We start from the raw sequence: 27578 nt of genomic DNA on the forward strand, positions 1-27578 counted from the left end.
CAAGCTGAACACTCCACGCCCTCGAGACCGGCAGCTTGACACATGTCACGGTAGGTGGTAATCGGCCTTAGTATATATCGTAGGCATCGTATCGAAACCAAGTAGTGAGCCACCGCGACATTATAGAGGCTAGAAGGTTCTTTTTATTCGCAGTATCTCCGCTTAGTTCGCGCTCATTGTTAAAATAGGAATAAAAAAACCAATTTGAACGGTTTGGAGTCCTGCTGCATGCATAAATGTAAATGTAACTTTTAATTTCTGTGGAGCTTTGAACAAAACTTGCTGTATTCATTTAACAAATGGCTTTCTACCCACAAAACCACCTCAATATTTCTTCTATTTCAGGTGCGTACTAGGCCGCGAAAATTAAAAAAAAAACGAACTTATTTTGTTCATTTTTCTAACTGATGCTTAGGTAGTTTGATCGAAGCAGGCACCGAAACTATATTAATCATGAAATGCTGTGCCGTATTTATTCTTTGCGCGTACTCTAACGCGTGGCACAGTGTTATGTGCCCCCAGAACAGCTAGCGCACACCGCATAAATGTATTAGACAACGCTTCATGAAACGGCTCATTCCAGACAGACAAGTTAAATCAATCATTCGCATAGCTCTTGACTTGACAAGGAAATACTCAGTTCCTTGAGAGTAAGTTTATTTATGGCACATCAAGTTACAAAAAAAGTTCCAAGCATAGGCAAACCAAAGCTCATTCACAGGCAAACTCATCACAAGTCAATTCAATAGCACATACTAGGCGATGGGGACACAACATCCGATGACAAGTCTGAAATGCACAGTGCGACATAGATAAATGGGCGGTTCACAAATATACAAGCTCAAAAAAACAAAACGGCGATACCCACTTTGGTCTTAGCTGCACATTGAATAGCTGGTTGTTTTAGAGTGCAACATATTATATGTGTGCGACCCCAGCTGTCTTCTCTTGCAAAACCCTTTGAACCCAGCTATGCTGGCCAGCAATGTATGAAACAAAACATGTAAGGCACCAAAGTAAAACCTGGATCGGCTGCCCAATGTATTACGCACAAGTATAATGAACCACTCCAGGTTACGCATTAAAACTAGGACGTAAATATATACGTATATACTCTGTTCAAATAAAGCAGCATCAGTCACTTAAGTTGCAGTGCATGTTCGATTGCATTTGTCTCCAGTTGAAATAGCCAGATTGAATTCAGACTTGCAACCCACCACCACGCGACACTCTACACATTTCTTTTTGTTTGCTTCTAAGGATAGCCTTGGGTGCTGAAGAAATATTTCTATTGTTTCAGCCTGGAAAACACTTCCGCTTGTTTCGAAGAACGTCTGTAGTACATCGGTACTGTGAAACTGTTCTTGACACGTAGACAAAGGTAAAAACCCGGACTATAAGCTGCTGTAGCATACTTGTGAAATGCAAGTTATTGTCCACATTTTTATCTGCACAGCCTTTCAGCAGGCTGTATAGCCTATTTCTGATACATAAAAGCGGTTATATATAGAACATTTATGCACCAAAATATAGTTTCTATAACCTTGGGACATTAAAAATCGCATCGTTTATTTGCACTTGTCCCAAACAGAGCTGCTTTTGTACAACTGTAATTTAGGAGCTCACACAACCATAAGCAGTTTTTTTTTCTCAAAACCCAGCTGCAGCCAACAACTAAATTATGCGAATGCTGGAAGCATGCAAGCAGCTACACCACGCCGCCGCTCCAACATCCTGAGAGGCAACATAAATATTCTCTGCTACAGTAGGTATTAATGCCTGCGATCACTATATTCGATGGTACTGTCGTCAAATGCTCAACTGCAACCCCGAAGACTCCAGTCTTCTTGCAGCAATGGTAGATCCAAGACGATCCCTTCCAGGGTTCTTGAAATTAGCTTTGCCAAGCCGCGGCGCATATGCCAGTAGCCTCTCTAACCTCTTGACCATGCCACGAGGTATACACAACCCCTCCCCTCTCAGTGTAAACCTGGATCTCCCTCTATCTTGCAGAAAGTGTATATTACACATAGATTGTTCCTTACCACAGTTGTAAAAACACAAATATCATACTTCTTGCTCCAAACTTACACAACGCAAAATCTGAAATAAACTAGTTCACAATCAGCAATAACCTTGTCAAAGTGTCGTTGCTTCCGGACATGAATGATGATTACAAACTAACAAAAAAACTGTGCATTGTGTGTATGCATGTATGCATGCATGTATGTATGTATGTACATGAATATAATTGATTGTTTTTGGAATTTTGGAACCGTATTTGCTCGATAACTCGCATGACAAATAGAAAAAGGCGGTGGAGGCAGCAACGAGTAGGAAAAAAAAAGAACCTTTAGTGCAAAAAGTAGAAGCGTTTCACTCCGCTGTCGAGGGATACGCATAACGGATAAAAACCTTGACGCAGCATATGGAAAGGAAAGCAGTGAGGTAAACAAGTCACACTAGTGTCAACATTTCCACTTGGCTTGTACTATAGGCCACGCTGGTTAATTATGCTGTGTAGAATCTCAGTGGTGGCTTATGGGGGATTTTTGGCTTAATAAAGTTTTTTTCATCCCACACATTCTTCACACAACAGCTATGCACATGAACAAAAGAAAATATTTTCAATGAGGAGATCACTACAAATTATACTTTAATGCAATAACGCGAAAGACTTGAGTGGTCCAGGCAATGTTTAAGCGTGCTGTAATACGTTGTAAACTCTGTCGAAGCTTTGCATATATGTGAACAGAGACGCTCGACAAGTAAATGAGCAGAAGAGAAACAATGAAAACAGGGGAACGGTCCGCCACTTTATGAGCCTGCACATTGTGCTAATAAGGTTAGGCAATAGACATGCAACTATGGTATGAAAAGGTATACGTAAAAGGCAAAGAGGTGATAAAACTGCATCATCATGAAAACACGACTTGATCAAATGTGAGCAATGAGCATTTGATCCACGGAAAAAAAAAGTCTGCAAAAACCATCATGTGGGTAACACAACGGGACACCCAACGCAACTTGCAAAACAGTCTTGAAGAGATATAAATGCAGTAAAAAGCCTAGCTTAAGACATGGTCCCTGTTGAGAATCAATACGATAAATTGCGTACGATTGCAGTCATGATTTGCATGACTGCAGGTTACAATCAACATCATAGTTTCTTATAAATGCAATGGAGAGAGAGAAGACAGCAGGAACAACGATTATATAGTGACCTGCAAAAATTCGCGGTGACAGGAACATCTTTTACCAAACAACATAGTAAAGCCCATGCACTGTTTTTGTCGGAGACACACCAAGTATGCTTCTACTGGTGATATTTCTAAACTTTGCAATACAAAAATACAGATTCGGGCTACTGATGTTGATGCGACCTGCATATTTCCTATTTTACACAAAGAGCATTGGCAAGTCAAATCTGCCGCAGTGGGCTGCCCTAAAGGGCACCAGGCTTTCGCACACCAGGGCAGCCGAAATTTTTTCGCACTGACTGGAACAAAGAGCAACGTAGCTCACAAAGGCGCAGAATATGTTTCCTAATGCTCAAGACACTTGTAACATGCTGAGAACAAGAAAGCAGGGTTTGAAAAAGGAAAGAGTGTGCGTATATTTATTTTATGCAGCTTCAAGCTCATGGCTTCCGTAAGCGGCAATGCAAATGAAAAGTTTGAAAGGACCATTTCCCGACAGCACAAGCAAGGCTACTATGGAAAGATGGAGCCGCAGTAAATTCGCTGTATGCCAAAATTGACTCTCACGCTCTCACAGTTCTTCCCTGGTGACCACCGGTTCACTAGCCACATCTGTAGGAGGCAGAGCAGTCGTTGCGGCACGGTCCGAATCAGTGGCGCCTAGCTCAGCGGCGGTCTCAACAATCACCGAGTCCTCAGTGTCGCTGATGTAGTGCTCTTCGCCTGTGTAGTGGGTTGGGTACACCAGCAGGGGATGGGCGGAGAAGGCCTTCAGGTCGCGCTGAGGGAAGTGTGCTGCCCAGGTTTTCCTGCATGTCCAAAACGAAGACATCTTCTTTTTAGCCTCAATTTGCCGAAGACATACCGGGAACTGCATTCACTCTTTTAATTATGCGAGAGATCGAATGCCCCCCCCCCCTTTTCCGGCCAACTTTACACATTCTTGTACTAGTTAAATCGCTCACACAGCTCATTTCCCTATTTTTTAAAGGGGCCACGACGACAAAATGCAAGCTCGGTTTATTAGAAAGGCTGTTTTGTACCGGTAACAACAATACCAATTTTATCACCAACTTAAAACAAATAATCGAGACATTAAAGAAAACATATTCAACAGTGGCGACTCCCTAGCCACTTTCCGGCAATTCTTATATGACGTCACAGAATCTTGTTTGTGCAATTGGTGGCTGCCGAACTAAGCCAACGCAGAAAACATGACTGGGAAATTATAGTAGGGCTCTAGTTCCACTTGATCGTATCACTTGAATGCTAACGTGCAGTTAACACATTGGTAAAAACGTTTCTTGTGCCAGTCCATAGCACGTCACTCCTGCCAAGATTACGTCACTATGGTTCGAAATTCGAAAGTTATACTACATTTTTTGCAATTTGTTTTATTATAAAAAGTTTTTCCCGATGGAATAAAGCTGAGTGAGCTACCATACTCAAGTTCTTTCAAACGGAACAAAGCTATATTTTGTTTAATGACCCCTTTAACTCGTTGTGAGTAAGCAGGGATCAAAAGAAAAGCTCGTGCTATATTCAATGCGAGTGTTTGGAATACTATATAGTGCAAAAAGAATTCAGATATGGAAAACTATATACGAGAAGCTGGCTAAATTTTTGTGCCGGCTGCCCCCAGCGTGATCCCGGGGGCAGCCGGCACGAGATGCGCCATGATACATTTCGCTTGAACGAAAAAAAAAAATTGCAAAAAAACAGGACAAAGGAAGACTAGACACAAGCAGCGCTGCGTGTGCCTAGTCTGCCTTTGTCCTGAACTGACTTGCGTTACCATTCTTATACATTTCATTTTGCACCGGCAACGCCAGCCCCGTCACCCGGAGTGCACTGTCTCTGCGACAAATGAAACAACGTCGCCGATTGAGATTTCTAGCTGCCATCCCTGAAGCCGATGACCCGTTACCCAAAGGACTGTATCACGGATCCCAAGTTTTCGTCAGTAAGGCCCGGTCTGGCTACGCCACGACAGCAAACGCAACAGCCCGCCATCAACACCGCCAATAAAGTGCTACGGATGTGCCAGTGAAGTGACTCCTGACGTGCACGGTGCATCACCTCCTTTGGGAGTGCGAAGGAGTCCGCGGCGCCCTGCGAACACTGAATACGGCCAAGAATCGATGCTAAAGAAACAATTAACTCACTATGAAGTTTCGCCTACGAGGCTTCCACAGTGACCCACACTTATCCCCTCGCAACATTCCCTCCTTAACTAGGCCTCGCGCCATCCCAATCAATAAAGTAGTCTAGCTAGGTCGTTGTTTTGTGCCGTGCAGGAAACCGTCACGTAGAACACCGTCTCATATTCTATTGTCCTCGCCTTCCAGCGCTGTTTAACGAAGTCATCGTAACTTGGTATAATTTCCGCGTGCGTCAAGCCGGTGCGGTGCGGCGTGCTACGTAGAACGTGTTCAAGTACAAAGGCGGTGGTTTTTGTGCCAATGTGATGAGACGAAACTGACATCGTCGACCTCGACCGCCACTGCCCGGCACGCACCCGCTCGCTCCTGTTACGCGTGCGACGGATACGCGGCCGTACATCTGCCGGGCGCACCACACAGTCTTCCTCATAGCCGAGTATGACAATGCTATTGTGTTCCACGCTTAATTAAACATCCTCCCATTTTTTTTATATCGCGTAAGCGTTATTCTTCCATACTACATACGCTGAATTCAGCCGCCGCGAAATGGTCAATGTCACTGCTGTTTTTTTTTTCTTGGAATTTGCAATTACGACGTAAATTTTTACTAAACCATTTATTTATGTATGCTGCCATGGGTTGGTTGCTAGTATAAAGGGGAGTCTTTATAAACCGTTTACGACGCAATAATTGACGTAAGCGCAACTGCAGTGTGCCGCTTCTAAACCTGTCTTGAGTGATTCCTTCATAGACCGAGTGCAAATGTGAAGGAGCGCGTACTGCCGGTCCGCACTGCTCCGCGTAATGCCCCCGTACCGCACCGTGTATACTCTGCGCCACACGTACACGGAGCAGCAGTACTCACTCCTTCACATTCACACGCGGCGCATCCGGTGCAGGACGTTTCGGTGCAGACATTTCGATGTGCGAATTTTTCAGCGAACAGACATATGCGTATACTTGTTTGAAACTACCGGTATATTTTGATTTGGGCGGATGGATCGTAGGTTGCAGATGACCGCACTGATTGATTGTTCCTACTACTAATGCCATGTTTTGAAAGGTTACGTTTAGAATTTGGACATTTTTATGTTTTACAGCAGTGTTGTATTAGGCTACCCTCCCAGAGATTTTTCGTGTAAATGCTTCTAAACTTTCACCGCCCAAGGAGAAAATGAAAAAAAAAAACACGTTTGGGTTCCTGTGGCATTTGAATACAGGACAACAGCCTTGCAGCCGAGTGCGTCGCCACGGCGTTATCCTGGCATGTTGTCGGTGTCAGAACGAGAGTTCGCCTACTGCGTGCCGCGTGACTGGGGAACGTGACGACACGTGAGTAGAACAAGTGCGCGCCCACCACAGAGAGCTCTTATTCTGGAGAAGCTGTGGTTTGAAGTGTGGCCATTTGGCTTGTGGAAGGAATTCGAACCAGAAGAAGAAGAAGAAACTAAAACGAACACAGAAACGAAAACAGGAAGTAGTAGTGCTAAAATATATGATAAATATTGCTAGGCTTTGGTCTTCAAAATCCTGTGAGCAGACTTAAGGGCCCGAAAATAAAATTATTTTGTAGTACCTCACCGAAGTCTTCGCCATGGAAAGATGGTACACCAGCGGAGGTGTATAACAAGGCAGCGAAGCCTTGTTATACAGCTGCGTTGCTGTCCCAACTTCCCATGGTGGAATGGCTGAAATCTCTGTATTTAATACCTCCTTTGCTTAATATCCTTTTGCTTAATACCTGCCATAATGTAGCCAACTGATTCCATTTGTTGTCAACCATTTTTATTAATTTCGTTTTTAGGGGGGGGGGGGGGGGTATTCTAAGTTCGCCCTTTCTTTAGAGGGGACCTGGGTTTGGAAAACCGTAAAAGGCCTGCTTCTTGCCGCGTTATGTGAAACCCAAGTAATGTGAAACCCGCGATAAACAGGCAAAGGTTATCATAAATGTTTTTCAATCAATGCTATTTCTCGTCACGTGACTAAGGCATTTTCGGCGCCATTTTAGCGGATGTGTGGAAAAAAAGGAACGTATGTGCACAGGCATCCCTGGCGCTGCGAAGACATGCATTTTAGGGCGCAGCCCTTCGGCGGCCGTCTATGGGCTGAGCCGCGTTTTCGGCGTAACCAAGCGAACGATGGCAAGACTGACGAGTGAAAGAAAAAACGAACGACGAAAGAAAGCAAAGGAGGAGAGTGTCGCGAAATTGGGAGGTGGGGAGGGCGGTTCGCCGTGGCGGCGTGAGCCAGCGCTCTCCGAAAGTGTGCGGTAGGGGAGGGGAGGGGAGGGGGCAGTATGCTTGGCCCGCATGAGGCGCTCGACGGCCTTGGTGAAAACGGGAGGGGGGCGGGCGCGTGACTATGATGTGCGTTCGCTTACGACGCAGTTCGTGGTCCCTTCCTGAGACGTACTTTGCGCCGCCGACGCAGAGGCTCATCATCGCTGCCGTCGAGAGGATACACCAGTGAGTGCTGCCTCAGCGCACTGCTGCTGCGTCCAAATATCGCATTAGGGGGTATCGTAATAGCCAGCCACTTTTTTTTCCGGCACTCAGCCGATACCGTATATAGTCGGGTACGTAAACAAGGCCCAGAACGCAGTAAATAAAGGCCGCGTTGATAACCCGAGCCTCCACACGTTTTCGAACGAGTTTTCTTTTTTTGTGTGTGTTTGTTTGCGTGGGGGGAGGGGGGTTAGAAGTATAATAAAAACAGCAGCGTCTGTCGGTATTGTGCGAAGTTAGATTTAAAATAAAACGTTAAAACTATGTATACCGTCCCATTAATATACAGGGGGTCGCGGCTATATAGCACCAAGATTTTTATAAAGAGCAATGGTGTTACTCGAAGAAAACCTAGCGCATAATGTTTCCAGTACAGTGGAGTAGCGGCCAGTAATTTTTTCGTTAATGAGATTTAAGTAATTAATTATAAATAATTATCTAACTCCAGAAGTAGTCCTAATCATTGAAGTGTCAATGAGACACTTGTGGGTACCCACGAAAGGAATCTAACTGCGGTATTTTCAGCGACGAACTATAGTTGCGTACTCATTTATTCTGACTGATAAAGAAACCCCGCGAAACAATAAAAATACCACGTGACGGCGCACCCGCCCGCATCTTAAACAGCGCCTTCGAACAGGCTCCGTCCGAGTTAGCCGGAATTATATAAAGAAAAGAACGAAAGAAGCAATCGCGACCGAGTTTGTGCCTTAGCTGCCACACGCGCCCCGCGAAACTTGCTGTTGCTGCTCGCCCCTCCAATGCGCGCCCTTATCAAGGTGATGCACTGTCTTTTCAGACGTGAGAGGCAAGGCAGTTGCTTTCAATCAGCTTATTTGAGGGCGCTGGTTTATGATGCGAACGGGAGCACCGACACGTGGTATTTTTCATATTTCGTTTTTTTGATCAGTCAGAATAAATGAGTTCGCAATTAGTCGCCGCTGAAAATGCCGCAGTTAGATTCCTTTCGTTGGTACCTACAAGTGCCTCATTGACACTTAAATGATTAGGATAGTACTTTTTGAGTTAGATAATTAATTACGACTAATAAATTAAATCTCATTAACGAAAAAAGTACTGGCCGCAACTTCACTGTATTGGAAACATTATGCGCTAGGTTTTGTTGGAATAACTCCATTGCTCTTTTTTTTTAACCTTGGTGCATGATACCTGGGTCACCCTGTATAGTATAAGCAAAAAAATGCCTGAATAATTTGGTGACGATGTCAGTGGACAGAAAAAGTCCGCGCACCGAACCATTTGTGCACCGAAACGTCCGACAGCGAAATGTCGCACACCGAAATGTTCGGATCCCCTGCGTGGGTTGACCTCCTTGCGCCGCAGCCAATCGGGTGTTCGAAGAACGTGCGAATGTGAAAGAGGGTGTGATTGCCCCTCCGTGCACGCGCGCGGTGCAGGTTGTGTTCTTTTGTTAGGTAGCTACATCGGCCAAAATGCATATTACGATAACGGTAGTTTACTCCGCGTTTATGGCTTTATATACGAGAATAGTCTACGTGGCCTCGTAAACAGACTATACAGTAGCAAGAAAGGGAGGGGGACGACATCGTAAAAATGAGAAGCACTTTAAAAAATGGGTTTGCAAAAGGAAACCTTATTCTTCCGGGTTTTCTTCCGCGGCCCTGCAAAAAGTTGGTTAAATTTTTAGCCAACGAACAAAACAAAAAATTGTGCTTGCATCCTTAACGTAGAGGTACCGAGAAAAATCCGATGCCGAGTGCCGAGAGTGTTCCAGATACATATTTATGCTTGAGGGCTCGCAAAATAGCCATTCACATGTCTCTCCGATTCACTACCGGTGTACGCTACCTCCGACCGAGGCTTCACTTATTAGCGTTATAGCAGCGCGGAGAACCAATCCCGGTATGGTACTCGGTACACCTGCACATGCGCACAACCAGTTTTGTCACCTCTGCGCACGCGCAGTGGCGACGATTACTTACTGGGCACCGTACCGGTACCAGTACTCTGCTCTATTATAACTCTCTATAAACTCCCGCGAAAGATGGCGCAGGGCAGAAGCAGAGAAAAAAAAAAAAAAAGAAGTGTGCAGGGTTGGTTCCGACCGACGGCTAGCTTCACTTTCCCTCAACTGTTCTGACCAATTGCTTTGAGTGTTGAGTGCATGGAACTTGCGTTTTAATAAACATGAATGGACCCAATTGTAGTATACATATATACAACGGTCGTCACTGGCGCGGACATTGCCCGGCCTGAAAACTTCACTGCTCCCGGAAAAAACCCTGGTTATCTTGCCGATTTCGCGCACACCTGCGGCACTGTCACAATATTCACGAAGTGCTTAACGAGACGCTGTTCAGAACAAAATATTTTATCCGCGAATTCTTGCGGCCAAGAGACCAGGAAATGATAACAGCTTTGCACCCCAATGCACTATTGCCCACCTCTAGTTGCAGGGTAGCGATAAAGCACAGCTGATCATGTGAGCTACGTTATACTCGCTTTTATAGGCCACCATTGAATGAAACGCGAGATGCAAATTGAGAATCCGAACATGCATACCCCAGCATTTTGGCTCACTGAGATAATAAATTGGCATGACTCGATTTGCAAAGAAAAATCCGCGCTATTTTTGCGACTATTCTAAAATGAACGCAGCAATTTGTCCGTAAAATTTCTTTTTTCAAGTTCGCGTTTCGCACCTTGCTGACTGCACGCATTAGCACGACGTGGTGACAGTGACTGAATGCATCCCGCGCGCGCACTACAAATCACGCCGCTGCACCTTTCGCGCTAACATGACCATAAAATAGACCACGATTTGCTAAGCGCGGGTGAGCCTCCCTAAAAGAGAGCTAATGCAATGCAGACACGTTAGTTCCCTCCTTAGGAACTCGACTCCCGAATCATTGCGATGTATTTGCTAGGAAAAGTCAACGAAGAAAAATCATATGCAGATTATGATTATATCAGTCATCATACCTTGAGTGTGAGGTTACCACGCGACGAGGCTTTGAACATAGCAGTTGCCGCCTTTTTAAAAATGATCGCACGAATATTACGTGCCGATTTTAATGCAGCGCTACACTTTGGAAGCTGCACACAAAAGACGTGAGCTTGGTTTCGTATTTCGCCGTTCTGGAACGAAGCCATCGCTCTGAGCCAAGCAGCTGATTTTTCTTCTCTTTATCTTGCAGCGGCGCCGCTGAATACCGCTATCTCCCAATGGCTCCACCGTGTCCGGCGTCCGCACTCCTAGACGCTTTGCGGCAAAGCCAACTTTCTCGCGAATGCTAGAGCTAAACGGAGAACCTACAGACGTAACTGAGAGCATTGATAGAAGCGACTTAGGCGGAAACAATGGAGCAAACAATTGTGTAAAAGACAAAAATATACCCCGTAAGCGGAAAGGGAAAAACAAATGCAATAAATATTTAATCAGCCACATAAATATGCAGGGAGGCAGAAAGCCTGATAAGTGGGTGGAAATTCAAAAGCAACTTGAACGGGAAGGAATAGACGCGTACGCTTTAGCCGAGACTCACCTCCGAGACCTAGAAGCCCTACCTATCATGGACAATTATGTCTGGGAAGGTTGCAACAGGACCACAGGAATGAAGAAAGGGGGAGGTGTTGGCATGCTCATTAAACAAGGAACCTACTGGCAGAGAGTGCATTAAAGCTGTAAAGAGGATCTATGGGTTAGAGGCACCATAGAGGGAAAAAATACATGGTTAGGAGTGGTGTATCTGTGGACCGGAAGTAGTGCTAGGGAGGAAAATGAGGAAATGGTAAACTGTTTGAGAAGAGATATAAACGAGTTCAAAGATTCGGGCGAAATAGTCATAGTTGGATATATGAATGCCCATATAGAAGGTTTGGATGGATACACAGACCACAACAGTTCTCTAGTGATAAGATCTATGTCAGGAAAACCGGCTTGTAATAGTAAACACGGCAAGCAAGTGTGACGGACAAATAACGTGGGAAAGCGGTAACAGACAGTCACGCATAGACTACAGTTTAGTATCCGAGACAGTGTACGGAAGGCTGCGGGAAATGAGGATAGATGAAAATGGAACAGACAGCTTAGGAAGCGACCACAAGCGGCTTAGCTTGCACTTCGGAGGCGCAACCCGGACAAATGTAGCAATAGGTGCAATAGGAGGAACTAATTTGAACAATGAGCAATTAAAGATCATCGCTGATAGATTGGAAGATGAAATCAATAAATACCCAGACAAAAATTGGGATTACGACGAAATGATTGCGTTCATAAAGGGTAAGATGAATGAAGCAAAGGAACGAAACCAATGGAAAGGGAAGAGAAAGCCGAGAAGCTGGTGGAATAAGGAAATAAAAGAGGCTATTGACCAGCGAAGGAAGGCGTCGAGAGAACATAGAGAAGCAAAAAGAACTGGTATGGAACCGGAGGTAGTGAAGGAGTAGTGGGATGTCTACCGTGGGAAAAAACTAGAAGTGCAGAAAATGGTGCAAGCAAAGATCAAGCAGAAAAGCGAACAATGGATGGCAGAAATACGGAAGAAGGACAAAAGCGCATCCAAGAAGTTTTGGAACCATGTAAAATCACTAAGCTCAAAGAACGATAACCATCAAAAATTCCTGATTGATGAGGAGGGTGAACATTTAGAAGGAGAGCACGCGTTAGCGCATATTCATCGAGTGATTAGTGAGAAGTTTAGGACAATAGTGGTAGGGAAACCTGCACCGATAACATCAGCGCCACAGAAGACTGCGGAAAGGAAAATAAGCAACCTTGACTGGAAAAAAGCAGAGCAAAAGGTTTCCCCCCAGGCAGCAGTGGGCCCGGACGGAATACCAATGCAGCTGATAAACCTGATTGGACCGAAAAGTAAGGAATCGTTTATGAAGGCAATAGATAAGGTGATAGAAACCAAACAAATACCAGAGGACTGGCTGAAAGTAGGATGAATTTAATATATAAAGGCAGAGGAGACAAATCTAGTATTGATTCATACAGGCCACTCACAGTAACGTCAGTGGTGTATAGATTCGTAATGCAGGCGATAAAATCAGAAATACAAGCATGGATGGAAGAAAACGAAATACTTGGGGAACTGCAGAATGGATTTAGACAAGACAGGCGACTGGATGACAATTTGTTCGTGACAACGCAATGCATTAAAATTGCGAAAGCACAGAATAGACCACTATGGATTACGTTTTTGGACATTAAGGGGGCATATGACAACGTAACCAGAGAACGGCTGTGGAGAATGCTGAAACTCCAGGGATTAGATGACGAGTTAGTACAGTTCCTTATAGCAATCTATAAAGACAATAAAGTGCACCTCACTTGGGAAGGGCAGAAATGCGCCCAGCAGGTCAACATCCATCGGGGACTGAAACAGGGATGCCCTTTGAGCCCAATACCGTTCATGCTTTACGTGGCAGGGTTACAAAAGAAACTGGAAGAAAGTCAAGTAGGGTTTAGACTAACCCATATGCTACAAGGTGAAGTGGTACAACAGCATATTCTGGGAATGTTATACGCAGACGACATTGTTCTTTTAGCTGATAACCAAACCGATATGCAGCGGCTAATAAATATTAGCGGCCAGGAAGCCACCGACCTCGGGTTAAATTTCAGTGCAGAAAAATCAGGAATAATGGTTTTCAATGACGCTACCACTGACGTAGTGTCTATCCAGCAAGGCGAATTACCTAGAGTGAAGGAATAAAAATATTTTGGAGTGTGTATAAACGAAGGGGATAACTACTTAAGAACTCACGAGGAGCAACTTAAGGTTAAGGGAAAGCGAAACGCAGCTATAATGAAGCATAGAGCTCTGTGGGGGTATAACAAATATGAAGTAGTAAGAGGAATGTGGAAAGGAGTAATGGTTCCGGGTCTCACGTTTGCGAATGCTGTACTCTGCTTAAAATCAGTCGTTCTATCAGCCCTTGAAGTAAACCAGAGAACGGTAGGACGTTTGGCCTTAGGCGCGCATGGAAAAACTACTAACGAAGCGGTTCAGGGAGATATGGGCTGGGCGCCGTTTGAAGTTAGAGAATCTCGGAGAAAAATATGCTTTGAGATGAGGTTGAAGGCAATGGATCAACGAAGGTGGGCAGCTAAGGTTTTTAGGTACCTATACTTGAAAAGCGTGGACACGCAGTGGTTAAGAAAGACTAGAAGGCTAACGATGAAATACGGAAAGAACAGTGGAGAATCCAAAACAGCCAAGGTAACCAAAAAATAGGCAAGGCAGATTGAAACGAATAAATGGTGGGAAAAAAAATGGAAGCTAAAACGTCGTTAGAGATGTACAGGGCTGAGAAATTGAACATCAGAAAGGAAAATTTCTACGATAATTCCCAGGGCAGTGCTTTGCTTTTTGAGGCTAGAGCAGGTTGCCTGCGAACTAAGAGTTTTGTTGGGAAGTATTCACAAAACGATGGGGTATGCGTGGTCTGCGGAAAAGAAACAAACTATGCGGCACATAGTGTTAGAATGTGAGGTTATCCATCCATATCTACATGAAGGGAATATTCAGCTTCCAGAAGCCCTAGGATTTAAGGGTATCACAGAGGAAGGTAACTTCAAGGCTGTCGAGGCGACGAAAAGAAGATTAGACTGCTGGTGGACGAAAAGCAGAGAGGGGAATATTGCCTAGGACAGTTACCACCTGTAACAGGGAAAAAGAAGTATTTTGTGCCTGATAAGCTTTTTGTGCCTGCCCAAAGCAGCGCTAGTATTAAACCAGGAGTGTAAAACATGGGTATATTAGTCTTTTTTGGTAAGATGACATGTCATCACCCCGCTTCAAAGGGGAAACCAATAGCAATTATCATTTGATTGATTGATTGAAGGGTTTAACGCGCCGACGCAGCGCAGGCGATGAGGCGCGCCGTAGTGGAGGGCTCCGGATTAATTTTGACCACCTGGGGATCTTTAACGTGCGCCGAAATCTCGTACACAAGGGCGTTTTTGCTTTTCGCCTCCATCAGAAAAGCGGCCGCCGCGGCCGGGAATCGAACCCGCGACCTCATGCTCAGCAGCGTAACGCCTTAGCCACTGAGCCACCGCGGCGGGTAATAGCAATTATCATCATCATCATCATCTCTGTAACTCAGTGTGATCGGTGTAATCGATACCTTGGGGAAAAAATCGTACTGCGATTGGCCGCTAAGACGACTATCATTCAGCCGAGTTTCAATAACTTGTCATAACTTGTTAGTTCACCGTGGTGACATGTAAACAATCCGGAATTTCCACCTAGTGTCAATAGAGTTATAGCAGAGCGGATTGCGCTGCTGAGCACAAGGTCGCGGGTTCGATTCCCGGCCGCGGCGGCCGCTTTTCTGATGGAGGCGAAAAGCAAAAACGCCCGTGTGTACGAGATTTCGGCGCACGATAAAGATCCCCAGGCGGTCAAAATTAATCCGGAGCCCTCCACTACGGCGCGCCTCATCGCCTGCGTTGCGTCGGCGCGTTAAACCCCACAATCAATCAATCAATATAGCAGAGCGGAGAACCGATCCCGCTACGGAACCCGGCAGGCGACCAGCGCCACTGCGCGTGCGCAGAGGCGGCAAAACTGGTTGTGCGCAGGCGCAGGTGTACAGGGCACCGTACCGGGACCGGTCCTCCGCTCTGCTATAACTCTCTAATACATGGGCTTTTACGGGAGCAGTATGGTTTTGAAAAACCATATTGGTTTTATTGGGTTTTTTCTAGAACTACTCTGAAACAAATACTACGGCGTTAGACTAAACAAACGACTACATAACCGTGTGAAGCTTTATCTGTGCAGGTATGGGTGACTAACAGCCAAAGCGTTAATACAAACAGCATGAAGCCGGCGCTCGTGCGCCATTCCAGCAGCATCACAAAGCCTCCGTGATACGGACGGCCCCACGTTTGTCTGGTAGGATAAAAGTGTAGTCCTTCCAAGTTTCATTACACTGTAATTAACTCAGAAGTACGCTAAATGGCAAATTACGCCGGGTTCAGACTGTTGCCGCAGCTGTCGTAATATCTTAAAAGAATGATATTTCACGTCTCCGTCAACCGAACTGAGTGATATGCCGTTTCTTTACGTCCATAGCTCAAGATATGGCCGTTACGTCGGTAGTCTGAAGATAAGCCTTACAAACAATCACGTTTTGTTTCTTGCACTTTTTTTTTACAACGCGTCCCAGTTCTGTGTTCTGTGTCTTGCCCTCATTTGACTTCGCTGTCAAACCACGTTTACATCGTGGATTGAGGCTGTTTTTCCACTCTCAATAACTTCGATCATTTGATCACTTGGTGATTGTGACAGCGATTTACGCGAATTGACAAGAAGCATAATGTGGTAGGCACGTTTCCACTACTGCCAAGAAAGGATACCTGGACGCAATCGGGCGAGAAAAAAATAACAAGTTTCGCGGAAAATTACGAATGCCGACGTTGGGTGCTTCCGATGTAGTCACAAGCGATTTTTTTTTTATACTCCGTCGAATTATTCACGTCATTTTGAACAGCGGCTGCCTGAATGCTGAAGCCAAGTTCGCTGATGCGAGCAACAGAATCTTCACTGTCACTCACGCGCACAAAAACAGACTGTCCCTCCATATTTAGTGCGCACGCTCCTGTTCGAACATTTTTTGCGTTGTTGAAAAAGGTTCAGCTTATAAGAATGCAAACAACCGTATGATCCCCTTGCATCATTTTACATTATACGCAGTATCACCACCATCAGCGGGATAACGAAAATCTAGAGGACGCTTAAGCGTGGAACGCGACAAGCTTCCCGAGTTGTGAAAACTTTCCGCTCCTGCTCGCACGCCATTATTGGGGCAGAACCTTACGTTACGATTCGGCGGGTTTGGTGGGCGCCGCCAGGTGGCGCTACGGGATTTTTCACGCCTCGTTTTTTTGTGGAGACGGGGTACATGGCTTCGTCCCAGAACAGCCAAAAAAGAAAACGAAACCGCGGTATTCACTCGTCGCGCGCGAAGAGCTCAGTGCGCGGTGCGGCGCTCAAAAGCGGCAAGCGCTCGCCGATTGCACATAACTGAATTACTATGCATACAACGGCAGCCAACGGGAGTTAACCCAGCTCAGGACTTCAATAACGCCGTGAACTGTGTTCAGCTTTTCAGACTCATCTGCTGCTCCCGCACGTTCCCTACAAGTCCTCTTTTACGCGGGGCAAGTCGTGTGGTGCTAAATGTACTCTGGTTTTATTTATGGCCGAACGAAAACCGTCTCAGTTCGGTGCCCTCATGCTGCATCAGCGTAACGCTATTCTCGAATTCTCGAATTAATACGGCAGTTACGATCGAGTACAAAAAAGGCAGAAACAAGGGAAATAACGTAATGGCCTTGAGTATCATATTACAGGGACGTAATATGTAAATGGTTCACCCTCAGTGCGAATCCGCTTTCCCCCGCGCGGGTTCGCACTAACGGGTGTTCGCCCGCTAGCAGTACAGCCGGTAAAACGCTTGTCTATAACAGCGATTTCAACTTCAACCAGCTACATCCCAAAACTGCCGAAACATACTCGTTCCAAACATGTCGGAGGCAAAAGCGAAGGGCTAAGACTTCAGAATTCCGCAGTAATTTTATTCAAATCCCGCTCCGGCGGGGCAGGATAGGGCTGAGAGTACGAACGCTGTGTTATAGACAAGCCTTTTACCGGCTGTACGTATATCGCCGGCCTTGCAGCTTTTTCGAGCGCACAGCAGGGCCAAGGGTGTTTTAAGTTAGCTCACGAAGTATTTAACTGACTAAGCCACGTCACTAGATGATAATAAAATTTAGATTTTTAATTCACAAAAGCGGTCCACCTTCACCGCGACGTAACGTGGTGCCGGAAAATTCCTTTTTAAGTCAACGTAAACACATCGCTCTGCTTTTCCTTCACCAGTATTCAAGTATCCCCTTAGTCACTTCTCATGCTTTTGAGTTTCATCGTCATCACTATCATCATCAGCAGCAGTAGCAGCTCTCTGTCTGCCCCCACTGAAGGACGAAGGCTACTCCCAAAGATTGCCTCCTTTATCCTGGGTTTTCCGAATGAAATCTTTGGCTCCGTATTTTAGGTGCGAAGCATCTCATGCTCGGGGCTGTGCCCCTCCCTCCCTCGTCGTTGTCCGCCGTCCGCACCTCCACTGCGCATGCCTGGCCAGGTACCGCTGATGATGATTGTGGCAATTTGCCCCTAGGGATTGGCCAACCAAAGAATCCATCACGAGATAGCTTCGCGTTCAACCACCCTCGTGATCTTCCCATAGGTGAACCCTGAGTACCACACCCACACTGCGCATGCCTGGCCAGGCACCGCGGATGATGATTGTGGTAGGATGCCCCTCGGGATTGGCCAAGCCAACAATCCTTCGCGAGATAGCTTCGCGTTCAACCACCGTCGTCATCTTCCCGTAGGGGAACACTGAGTTGCATGCGAGGCATTCCTCCTCTCCTCTCCGACGCTCCTCTCCTGTCCGAAGCTCATCTCCTCTCCGGGATGGCGCAACGAATGGCAACACCTGCGGCTCCGCGCGCGATAATGCTAAGCAGCTTAGCGTTAGAGACGCGACGGTAGCCGCTGCATACTCCGCTGGGAGCGCCACTGTAGCTCCGCGGTATGAATGACGCGCGCGCGCGCTCCGCTCCCCTCATTCTCCTCCCGCAACGCCGCGATCGAACTGAAAACTAATGGGAACTTGAGTCGACTCCATGGCTGCTTCGCATACTACTCAGGGTTCCCCTACGGGAAGATGGTGAAATTTTTTTTCAGAACTTGCTCCATCGAGTTCTGGGCGACCCTTATTTCGTTTACCGTCTCCTGCGTTCCGTTCAATGTATGGTTAACATGTTGTCTGTTACCTGCATTAGATGATCTGCCCAATTCCACTTTTTTCGGTTAATTTCAACCAAAATGCCTATTACTAGAGTCCGTTGCACAATCCCCGCAGCTGTTTGCTTATCTGTAAGCGTTACCCCTAGCATTTTTCTTTCCATCGCTCGTCTGGCTGCTCTAAGTTACACTCAGTTTAGCCGAACTACTGCCTGCTTATTTTCCTGACATTTTATAGTTACAGAACAGAGGATAGTTCCTTCCTTTTAGTGCATACTAGCACACTCCCGTACAGCAGGCCTGCTCGGTTCTGTTGCATTTCCGTCTAGTCTTTTCCTTGTCTCTTCTATTTATTTCACTTCTCCTCCGTATAATCGACTTTCCACTCCACTTCGCCGTTTGTGCCGAGGTAGGCTATACGATTATAATGCAACGGCGTAGAAAAAAGCGAGAAAAGAGGCAGACGAGGTGATAGAGAAGGCAGAGAGTGTTTTTCACAACGCGCACGCGCAATGAACCTGTATATGAGAATGTGTAATTTCCTGCTCAGACGCGCAGGCGCAGGAGTGGACGTGGCGAGCGGCAACTCACTCGGGGTGCTTGTCAAACATGATTGGCAGGTACTCGTCGACGGGCACCATTCGGTGCAGCGGGTCGGCGTCCACGAGCTTGCGGGCGCCGGACAGCGTGAGGGCGTAGCACAGCGTCCAGTACGAGTAGTCCACGTGCACCAGCAGCGAGGAGCCGGACACCAGGGGCTCCTTGGAGCCCGACAGCCGCTTGCGGCCGAGGTAGCTGCAGCGAAGGGACATGCGTTACGAAAGGAGCACGTTAAATGCGTGAGAGGCGAATGGGGCTTGTGCGCAGTGAACAGAACAACAAGCCCCCTCTGGTTTGTAGTAATAAGCTACTGCAGTTGAAGTAAAATCCATCGCGTACAAGAGAAGAGCTTTGGAAGATGGAAGCCTAGTCCATAGGGGTAGCCACACAAAGAAGCGTGTACTCTCCGTAACAAGCGTAATAATGCGGAAAAGAAGCTGGCTTCTCTCAAGCCAACAAGAAATTTCCAAGGCGCGTTCGGGTCAAAAAGGAATTAAAGAAAGAAACAGAAAGGGGTATTACTAACGCGAATTCGGCTCGTTCGCAATGTTTTGTAGGACGTAAGCGGGTGGGAACCGTGAATACGAGTGCACGTCGGCGAACGGATTTTACAACGACCCGTGCTCGCATTGCCCGCTAGTCTCCACGCAAATCTCCACAAAGCGCTTAATAACCCTTTTTACTCTGCGGAAACTTCCCCTTCACTGCAGACAATATCTTGGCACCCAAGTACGCTTTTCCAGAGGACGGGGGGAAAAAAGAATCGGAGTTGATTTCGAAGGCCTTGGTGGGACCTGCTAATATTGTGACGTGGCAGCGGAGGCACTGTTCGCAATAAAATGTATGAACGGGTAGATACATGCCGATAGCTAAGGCAGTGCCAACGTCCAAGGAACAGCGCGCGCCCGTACAGCTCTCAGCGTCGTTGTCTTCTTTTGCCAAGGCTATGTACCAGCTTGGCTTCCGATCTGTGCCGTGGCGCGTATCCCTGAAGGAGAAGTTGGCACTAACTGAACACCTGGCTCATCTTGGCCCCGTCGTTGAAGTCCTTTGCCAAGGTACAAGAGCCCGTGACAATATGATTACGCACGACTCACCGCTGCCCCTAATGACGAAAGCAAACTTCTCCCTTTCCAGGAACGAGAGGAGGAAGGCCTCGCAGCCCGCATGTCCCATTGACATGCGGGCTGCGAGTCGCGCTGTAGTGGAGGGCTACGGACCAATTAGGACCAGATAGAGATCGTTAACGTGCGCCGAAATCTCGACATGCAGGGTCTTGTTTTTCGCATTCATCAGAAAAAGCGCCGCCGTGGCCGGTTCAGCTTACCTCGACGCGTCCGAGTTTATATGAACGCCGTCCAAAGAATCGAGGTGAGGGGAGCGGCGGGGTTCACGGAAAAGGGCTACCGTATTTTCACGATTCTAACGCGCACCCTCGTTTGCTAAAAGGTAGCTTAATATTTGTGTGCGCATTACAATCGGGCTCAAAATTGAAATAGGCTTTAAAGCGACCAGCAGCATTGCCATGCGCAACGGACACGAAGTACCCGCAAAATCCAACTCAATCCAATAAAAACAATCCGTCAACACCACGTGAGTGAATTTCGGCGCACTGATTCTTCAATGGCATGCCGCATACCCTGGTCAGCTGTTGCACATTTTTTTGTGCTTCTGCTTAGCCCCTAACGCTTACAATTATGAAGATCAAGGCACTTGAAATCGCAAGCAACTTCAGTGTTCCCCGCTATAACTTTATTTCCAGCAGCAGCTGGATAAGCAACCTTGTGAAGCACAATTCATTTTTGGCTTCCAGAGCTGCAGCAAGAAGAAGAAGAAGTAAAAGGTCCGAAGCGCTCTACACCGGCTCCGAGTATTTTTAGCCGAAAATGTGGTAATTCTTTGGGGTACGCGTATCCCAATCATACCACCGTATTCAGGAGGTATTCGCCGTCATCCTGACACCTCGTTTGGACCAGTGGGTGAAATATTTCCGAAGCTACTTCCATACTACGCCAGCCCCTGGCTTCCGCTTGGCGTAGGCCTAGCACTGGAGTTATCATGCAAGACACAACCAGCAGCGGCGACGAATCAACCACTGCGAATGCAGTCGCAACCAACTCCACCTCGACCGACGATGAAATGGATTCAGCTCAGATGGACGAAAGGTGTGAGCCTATAAATCAAGAAGAGCTGCAAGATTTCATCGAGATTGTCTCCAAAGCTCAAAGACGACGTCAGCGTAAAGCAACCTCTTCTGACCTGACCTGCGCACCAGTCTCGTCTTCCACCATGCCGCCTCGTTTGCAAGCAGGTAAGCCTGCTGTGAAACCCAAGCCTTTACCTAAAGACGACTTCAAGCTGGTGCTAAGACCCCAAGGCGGACTAGCTCTCGGCGACATTCCCTATGTTGAACTCTCCTTGGCGTTGCTGAACGCAATAAACGCCACGTGGCGTCAGGCAAATCTTCGATTACGGGTGGACGTCACGCAGAACATAGCTACAGTCAGCACCCCGTCATCGGAGGCAGCGAGGTTGCTCAGCCAAGTTAAACAACTCATCTTCGACAAGAAGCAATACCCTGTTCAACTTTATGGACTCGCACCTGACGACTCTATCAAAGGAGTCATTCGTGGCGTGCCCACAAGATTCACAGAAATAGAAATCCTGAACAACATTGACCAGACGGTGGACGAAGTATATACTGTCAGACGCATTGGAACCTCCTCCACCGTCATCATCACCTTTGCTGGCCCTAAAGTCCCTTATACAGTACGGCTATACGGAGCAGAATACCCTTGCTCTATTTACAAGAAAACAATTCCTGTTTGTGGCACCTGCCACACGGTTGGACATCGAGCGACAGCCTGCCCTAATCCAGCGACTGCGGTGTGTCACCTCTGTGGCCTCCAAAATCCACAACCAGAACACGCCTGCAACCCTACGTGCAGCCTCTGCGGCGGCTCCCATCTCTCTGGGTCCCCTGGGTGCACTAAACGCTACGCTGAACCCTTCGTTCTCAAACAACGACGACTCCGACAGGCACGACCTGAATCATCCAGGACACCGCAGGACCTATCACCACATGGAAGTCGCTCACGAGACCGCTCATCTACGCCTGCTGGACCGAAACGCTACCGTTCCAGAAGCAAGTCCCGGGGGGCCTTATGCACCACGTCACCTGGGGATCAACTGGATCGGCCGGCACAAGTAAGCTGGGCTCAGATGGTTTCCCCCATAGCTCAACCCCAATCTTTCCCACCCCTTCCTACCAAAGCTACACAAAATCCAACACCCTGCATAGAGTGCAAAAAGCTAACCCGTGTCCTGGAGGAACAAACTGCCTTAATTACGTCTCTTCAGGCCCGTCTCGAGGTCCTTGAAAGCTCTCAAAGTAATCTCAATGACAAACGCAAGAAACCCAATCCTCCTCCCGCCACCTCAACCTCCCCTAACTCCGCTGCTCCTCCCAAAGAATCAGAATCAATGGCCCTTCCCCAAATTCATGATATGCTCTCCCAGCTCACAAACCAGCTAAGTGGAATAACTCAAGAAATTCAACTCATCCGCCTAGAAAATCAGAGCCTTCAACAAGAACTCCAATCTCTACGGGCTGATCAATGTTCCCTCCGAAATGAAATCAGCATTCACAACCCGACCACATCTCCCCCAGACCACACCTATGACCTCAGCACTCCTCGCACCGAACGCCCCAGTAAAAACGTGACTCGCGCTCACGGACGAGCTCTCCCTTACGCCCGTAACTCCGATGCAGCCCTCTCCTCCCCCCTCCCGGATGCCAGGGACACGGCGTTAAGCTAGCTTAACCACCATACTTCAGTGGAATTGTAGAGGCATCAAACAAAAAAGAGCAGCTCTCCATCAATTCATCTGCACCCTCGACCAAAAACCAGTTGTTATAGCCGTTCAAGAGGCCAACACGTGCATAACATTACCTGGGTACATATCGTATGGATCAATCGACACCTACCCAACTTTAACCTTTGTCAATAAGGCCGCATCAGCCGTTCATCACATCACACCACAGCACGGATGTAACCACACCCTCCTGGAGCTTTTGTCCCCGTCCACCAGAGCCAAGTCCAGCGTATTTATACTCAACATATATTGTCGTCCTACCCAAAAGTCACCCGACATTAAAGCCACGATCAATGATGCCATCAAAATCGCCAGAAATAGACCTCTTTTTATTTTAGGAGATTTCAATGCCGCTCATCCTAACTGGGGTTACCACTACAAAAACCAGCGGGGCTCCATTCTGGCCAATGTTATCGACGACCTTAATCTACTGCTGCTCAACCAACCCAATTCACCAACCCGCACTGGTACAAGCGTCACGAGGGATACTACCCCGGATCTTTCATTTCTTTTGGGCTCCCTAGACGTCTCCTGGTTTCTCCCGCAGGAAAACCTTGGATCTGATCACGAGCTTATACTAATAACAATTAAAAACCACATGTATAATGCTCAGCTGGGGGTGGCACGCCTTACCAACTGGGACGCCTTCAGAAAAGCAAATTCTTCCAAACCTATTGACCCCAGTCAGCCCCTATCAGCATGGATTGATGATTTACTTCAAACTGTTAACTCAACAACCAAAACCGTGGCTATCACCTACCACACCCCTGATGTCGACCCGAAACTCTTGAGGCTTTGGGAGGCACGACGGAGCCTCACCAAGCGCTGGAAGCGACAGCGGCACAACCGCAAACTGCGTCTCCGAATCGCTCTTCTAAATCAACAAGCAACAGAGTACGCCAACCACCTTTCCAAAGAAAATTGGTTACAGCTGTGTGACAGCCTCCAAGGTACTCTGACAACCAAAAGAACTTGGCACCTGCTCCGGCATCTCATCGACCCCCAAACCAATAGGAGCGCTGCTCATCGAGCATTGACCCAAACTCTTCATTCTTTCAATGGCTCTTCTGAAGCACTCATGCGTTCCTTGGAAAATAAATACCTCCACACAGCCAGAAATTTCACTCCCCCTCCCTACACAGGCCAGCCAAATCCGGACCTTGATCGAGATTTTCAATTTTACGAACTCCGAACATCTCTTTCCGAATGCAACAAAAACAGCACCCCGGGCCCGGATCATGTTACCTATCGTCTTTTAGCCAACTTGGATGACGCCTCAATGGAACAACTTCTGCAGCATATTAACGCCCATTGGAAATCTGGAAAACTTCCCCCACAATGGAAAACAGCAGAGATCCGCTTTATCCCGAAGCCTAACAAGTCCCCCCATCTGGACAACCTTCGTCCTATTTCTTTAACATCTTGTGTGGGTAAATTAGTGGAGCGCATGTTACTCCGACGTCTACAACCCTACCTAGAAGCCCAGGATCTCATCCCAAATACAATGTATGGTTTTCGAAAACATCTGTGCACTCAAGACATCCTTCTTTGCATAAAGGAAGAAATTCTTATACCAGCCTCCCGAAATTCACCTCGTGCAATTCTTGCATTGGACTTAAAGGGAGCCTTCGATAACGTCTCTCATTCTGCCATCCTCTCCCGTCTCAACGAAACAGGCTGCGGCTTGCGTACCTACTCCTACATTGCCGATTTTCTCACCCACCGACAGGCGATCCTCAAAGCAGGCGATGTGAAATCTGATCCCATCACTCTAGGAGATCGAGGCACTCCTCAAGGTTCTGTTCTTTCACCTTTGCTTTTTAATATCGCTCTCCTAGACCTCCCTCGTCAGCTTAAAGCCATCCCCCGTGTTCATCACGCACTGTATGCGGATGATATTACCATTTGGACTGACACGGGTTCTTTAGGTGAAATTCAAGATACCCTTCAAAAAGCCACTGACACTGTAAACCAATATGCTTCATCAATTGGCCTTCGGTGTTCCCCTCAAAAATCTGACCTCATCGTTGTACGGAAAAGTCCACCTGCATCCAACAAAGAATCAGTTCAAATTACCCTCGATGGTCAGCTTATACGTCCCAGACCTTCACTCAAGATACTTGGTGTTACAATCCAGGCCAATACACGGAACGATCAGACATTATTCAAGCTCAACACAGTATTCACTCAAATTACCCACATGCTTCGTCGCATCTCCAATCGTCATCGCGGCATGAAGGAGGAAGACCTTCTCCGCCTTATCCGCGCCTTCCTCATATCACGGGTCATCTACATCGCCCCCTATCTCACTCTCAGCAAAAGTGACACGGAAGCCATTGATCGCCTCATCCGCAAAGCTATAAAGAAAGCTCTTAACCTTCCTATGTCCACCGCGACAAGTAAACTGCTCCAATTAGGCATTCACAACTCGGTCACGGAACTCATCGAAGGTCATCTTTCCAGTCAACGTCTCCGTCTAACTCAAACACCAACAGGACTGGCACTTTTACAGGAGCTCAAAATGTCAATTCCTCAAACCACAGACAGAAAACCTCTTCCCCATAATTGGCGTCAATCCATTCGTGTCCGCCCTCTTCCCAAAAATATGCATCCCACTTTGCACTCCGGTCGTCGACACGCCCGTAGCCAAGCCCAAGAACGAATCTACGGAAAAAATCCTCCCGTTTTGTACACAGATGCCAGCCCTTACTCCAATCCGTCCCATTACTTAGCCGTAGCAACCACTAAAGACAAGATCATCACCTGCGCCTCAATCAAGACCACATCTACCTGGGCCGCGGAAGAATTTGCTGTGGCCCTCGCCATCACTCAAACACCCGCCACAATTCTAATTACTGACTGTCAAGCCGTCTGTCGCAGCTTTTTATCGGGTTACGTGGCCTCAACTACGTGGAACCTCCTGGCTCAACACGCCCCCAACAGGAAGATCGACATTGTGTGGACCCCGGGACACTCCTCACTAACGGGCAATAATTTTGCCCATAGACAAGCCTGCGACCTCTCCTCCCAGGCCTCTGAGGAACCACCAAGTCTCGTTCCCCTGCTCACATTTCAAGACATCACCCAACATTACCGCACATCAAGACAACATTTTCCCCCTCCTCACCCACATCTTACTAAAACAGAAGAAGTAATACTCCGGAGGCTTCAAACAAACACCTTTCCTCACCCAACTTGGCTACATCGGATGTACCCCACCCAATACTCTGCCACATGTAAATTCTGCCCTAACCCATGTAGCCTCATACACATGATTTTGGGGTGCGCACACAACCCAGCCCTCCCTCCTTTACCCACTTCCCTTCCCCTTCCTGAGCTGTGGGAGAACCTGACGACCAGCGCCAGCTTGGATGCACAGCAACTCCTGGTGTCCAGGGCTGAGACAGCAAGGTCGTCCCATGGTCTCCTGGACTGAGGAGCCACTCCCATTTCACCTGGCTCACAATAAAGTTTTTCCTCCTCCTCCTCCAGAGCTGCATGCCAAATAAAATCTCCCTCTTCCAGGTACGTGGTGTCATGTCTTTTCCATCTGCGCAGTACCGTCAGTGTGAAATTTTTTTTTACGAATTTTCCTGCGCGAAGTTACCCGCGCGTTATGGTTGGGGGCGCGTTAGAACCGCGCAAATACGGTATTCTGCTCCCCGCGGCCTGCCGACTCAGGCCGACGAGCGAGCACCCACCCCCCTGCCTCCGAGTTGACTGGACTCGCCGCGACGGCTTTCTGACCCACCCCGTCCGCTTATACATGGGGGTGTCGAGTCCAAAAAACCTGTTTATTTCGACTCAACGCGCCCTCGTCGGGTCAATGTAAACGGGGCTTAAGTCACCGCGGTGGGTGGGAAATATGTGCGACAATATCGCCTGTCACAATACTATTTACTCCTCTGCCACGGTCGTTCCACTGTTCACTCAGGAGAGGAGAGCAAGGCTAAACTGGGGCTACTTGGTTGTACATTACAAGTGTCTTGTACAACCAACTAGAGTTACTAAGACAACTGTCGTCGGCAGCGCCAAGGAAAAGATTGAAAGGGAGATTTTGGGCCATTATGAAAGCAGATGATTGTGTAAGCATGTCATAAGTAACCCTCACAGATAGCGAGGCCGAGATGCTCACGCACGCGCAGAGGAGGTGAGAGGAGGAGTTTTCGGATGAGTTTGCACCTTCTTGTAATCCTATTCATATTATTTAGATTTTGTACCAGAAGCGTTTTTGTATATTAGTGTGTTGTGAAGAATGATATCAGCTATTAGTCACGCATTGTCCTGTCTGTGTGTTGCTCCTTTTCTGTTTTTGCTTAAGTCCTAAATCAGCGCGATTTACCAGTATGTAGAGGAGAGCAGCATGGACCGGCGCTCTCTGTCATAAAGAGCAAGATCGTGATTCTCAGTAAACATGAGAAG

The 27578-nt window shown here is 47.3% G+C and overlaps 1 protein-coding gene across 1 annotated transcript in view; it reads right to left on the reverse strand.

Moving 5' to 3' along the window:
- Positions 1–660: 660 nt before the first annotated feature.
- The window catches only part of LOC144141451 (glycosyltransferase 25 family member-like), a 263290-nt gene continuing 236372 nt past the window's right edge, over positions 661–27578 (reverse strand). The window contains exons 5-6 of the mRNA XM_077673010.1: positions 19272–19475; positions 661–4009 (exon numbers count right to left, since the gene is read on the reverse strand). Coding sequence (XP_077529136.1) covers positions 3772–4009; positions 19272–19475 — 442 coding nt within the window. The 3' untranslated portion in view covers positions 661–3771. The remainder of the gene's footprint in view (positions 4010–19271; positions 19476–27578) is intronic.

The sequence above is a fragment of the Haemaphysalis longicornis genome, unplaced genomic scaffold, assembly GCF_048455015.1.
Source record: "Haemaphysalis longicornis isolate Haplotype H1 unplaced genomic scaffold, Haemaphysalis longicornis Haplotype H1 scaffold_1, whole genome shotgun sequence".
Lineage (NCBI taxonomy): Eukaryota > Metazoa > Arthropoda > Arachnida > Ixodida > Ixodidae > Haemaphysalis > Haemaphysalis longicornis.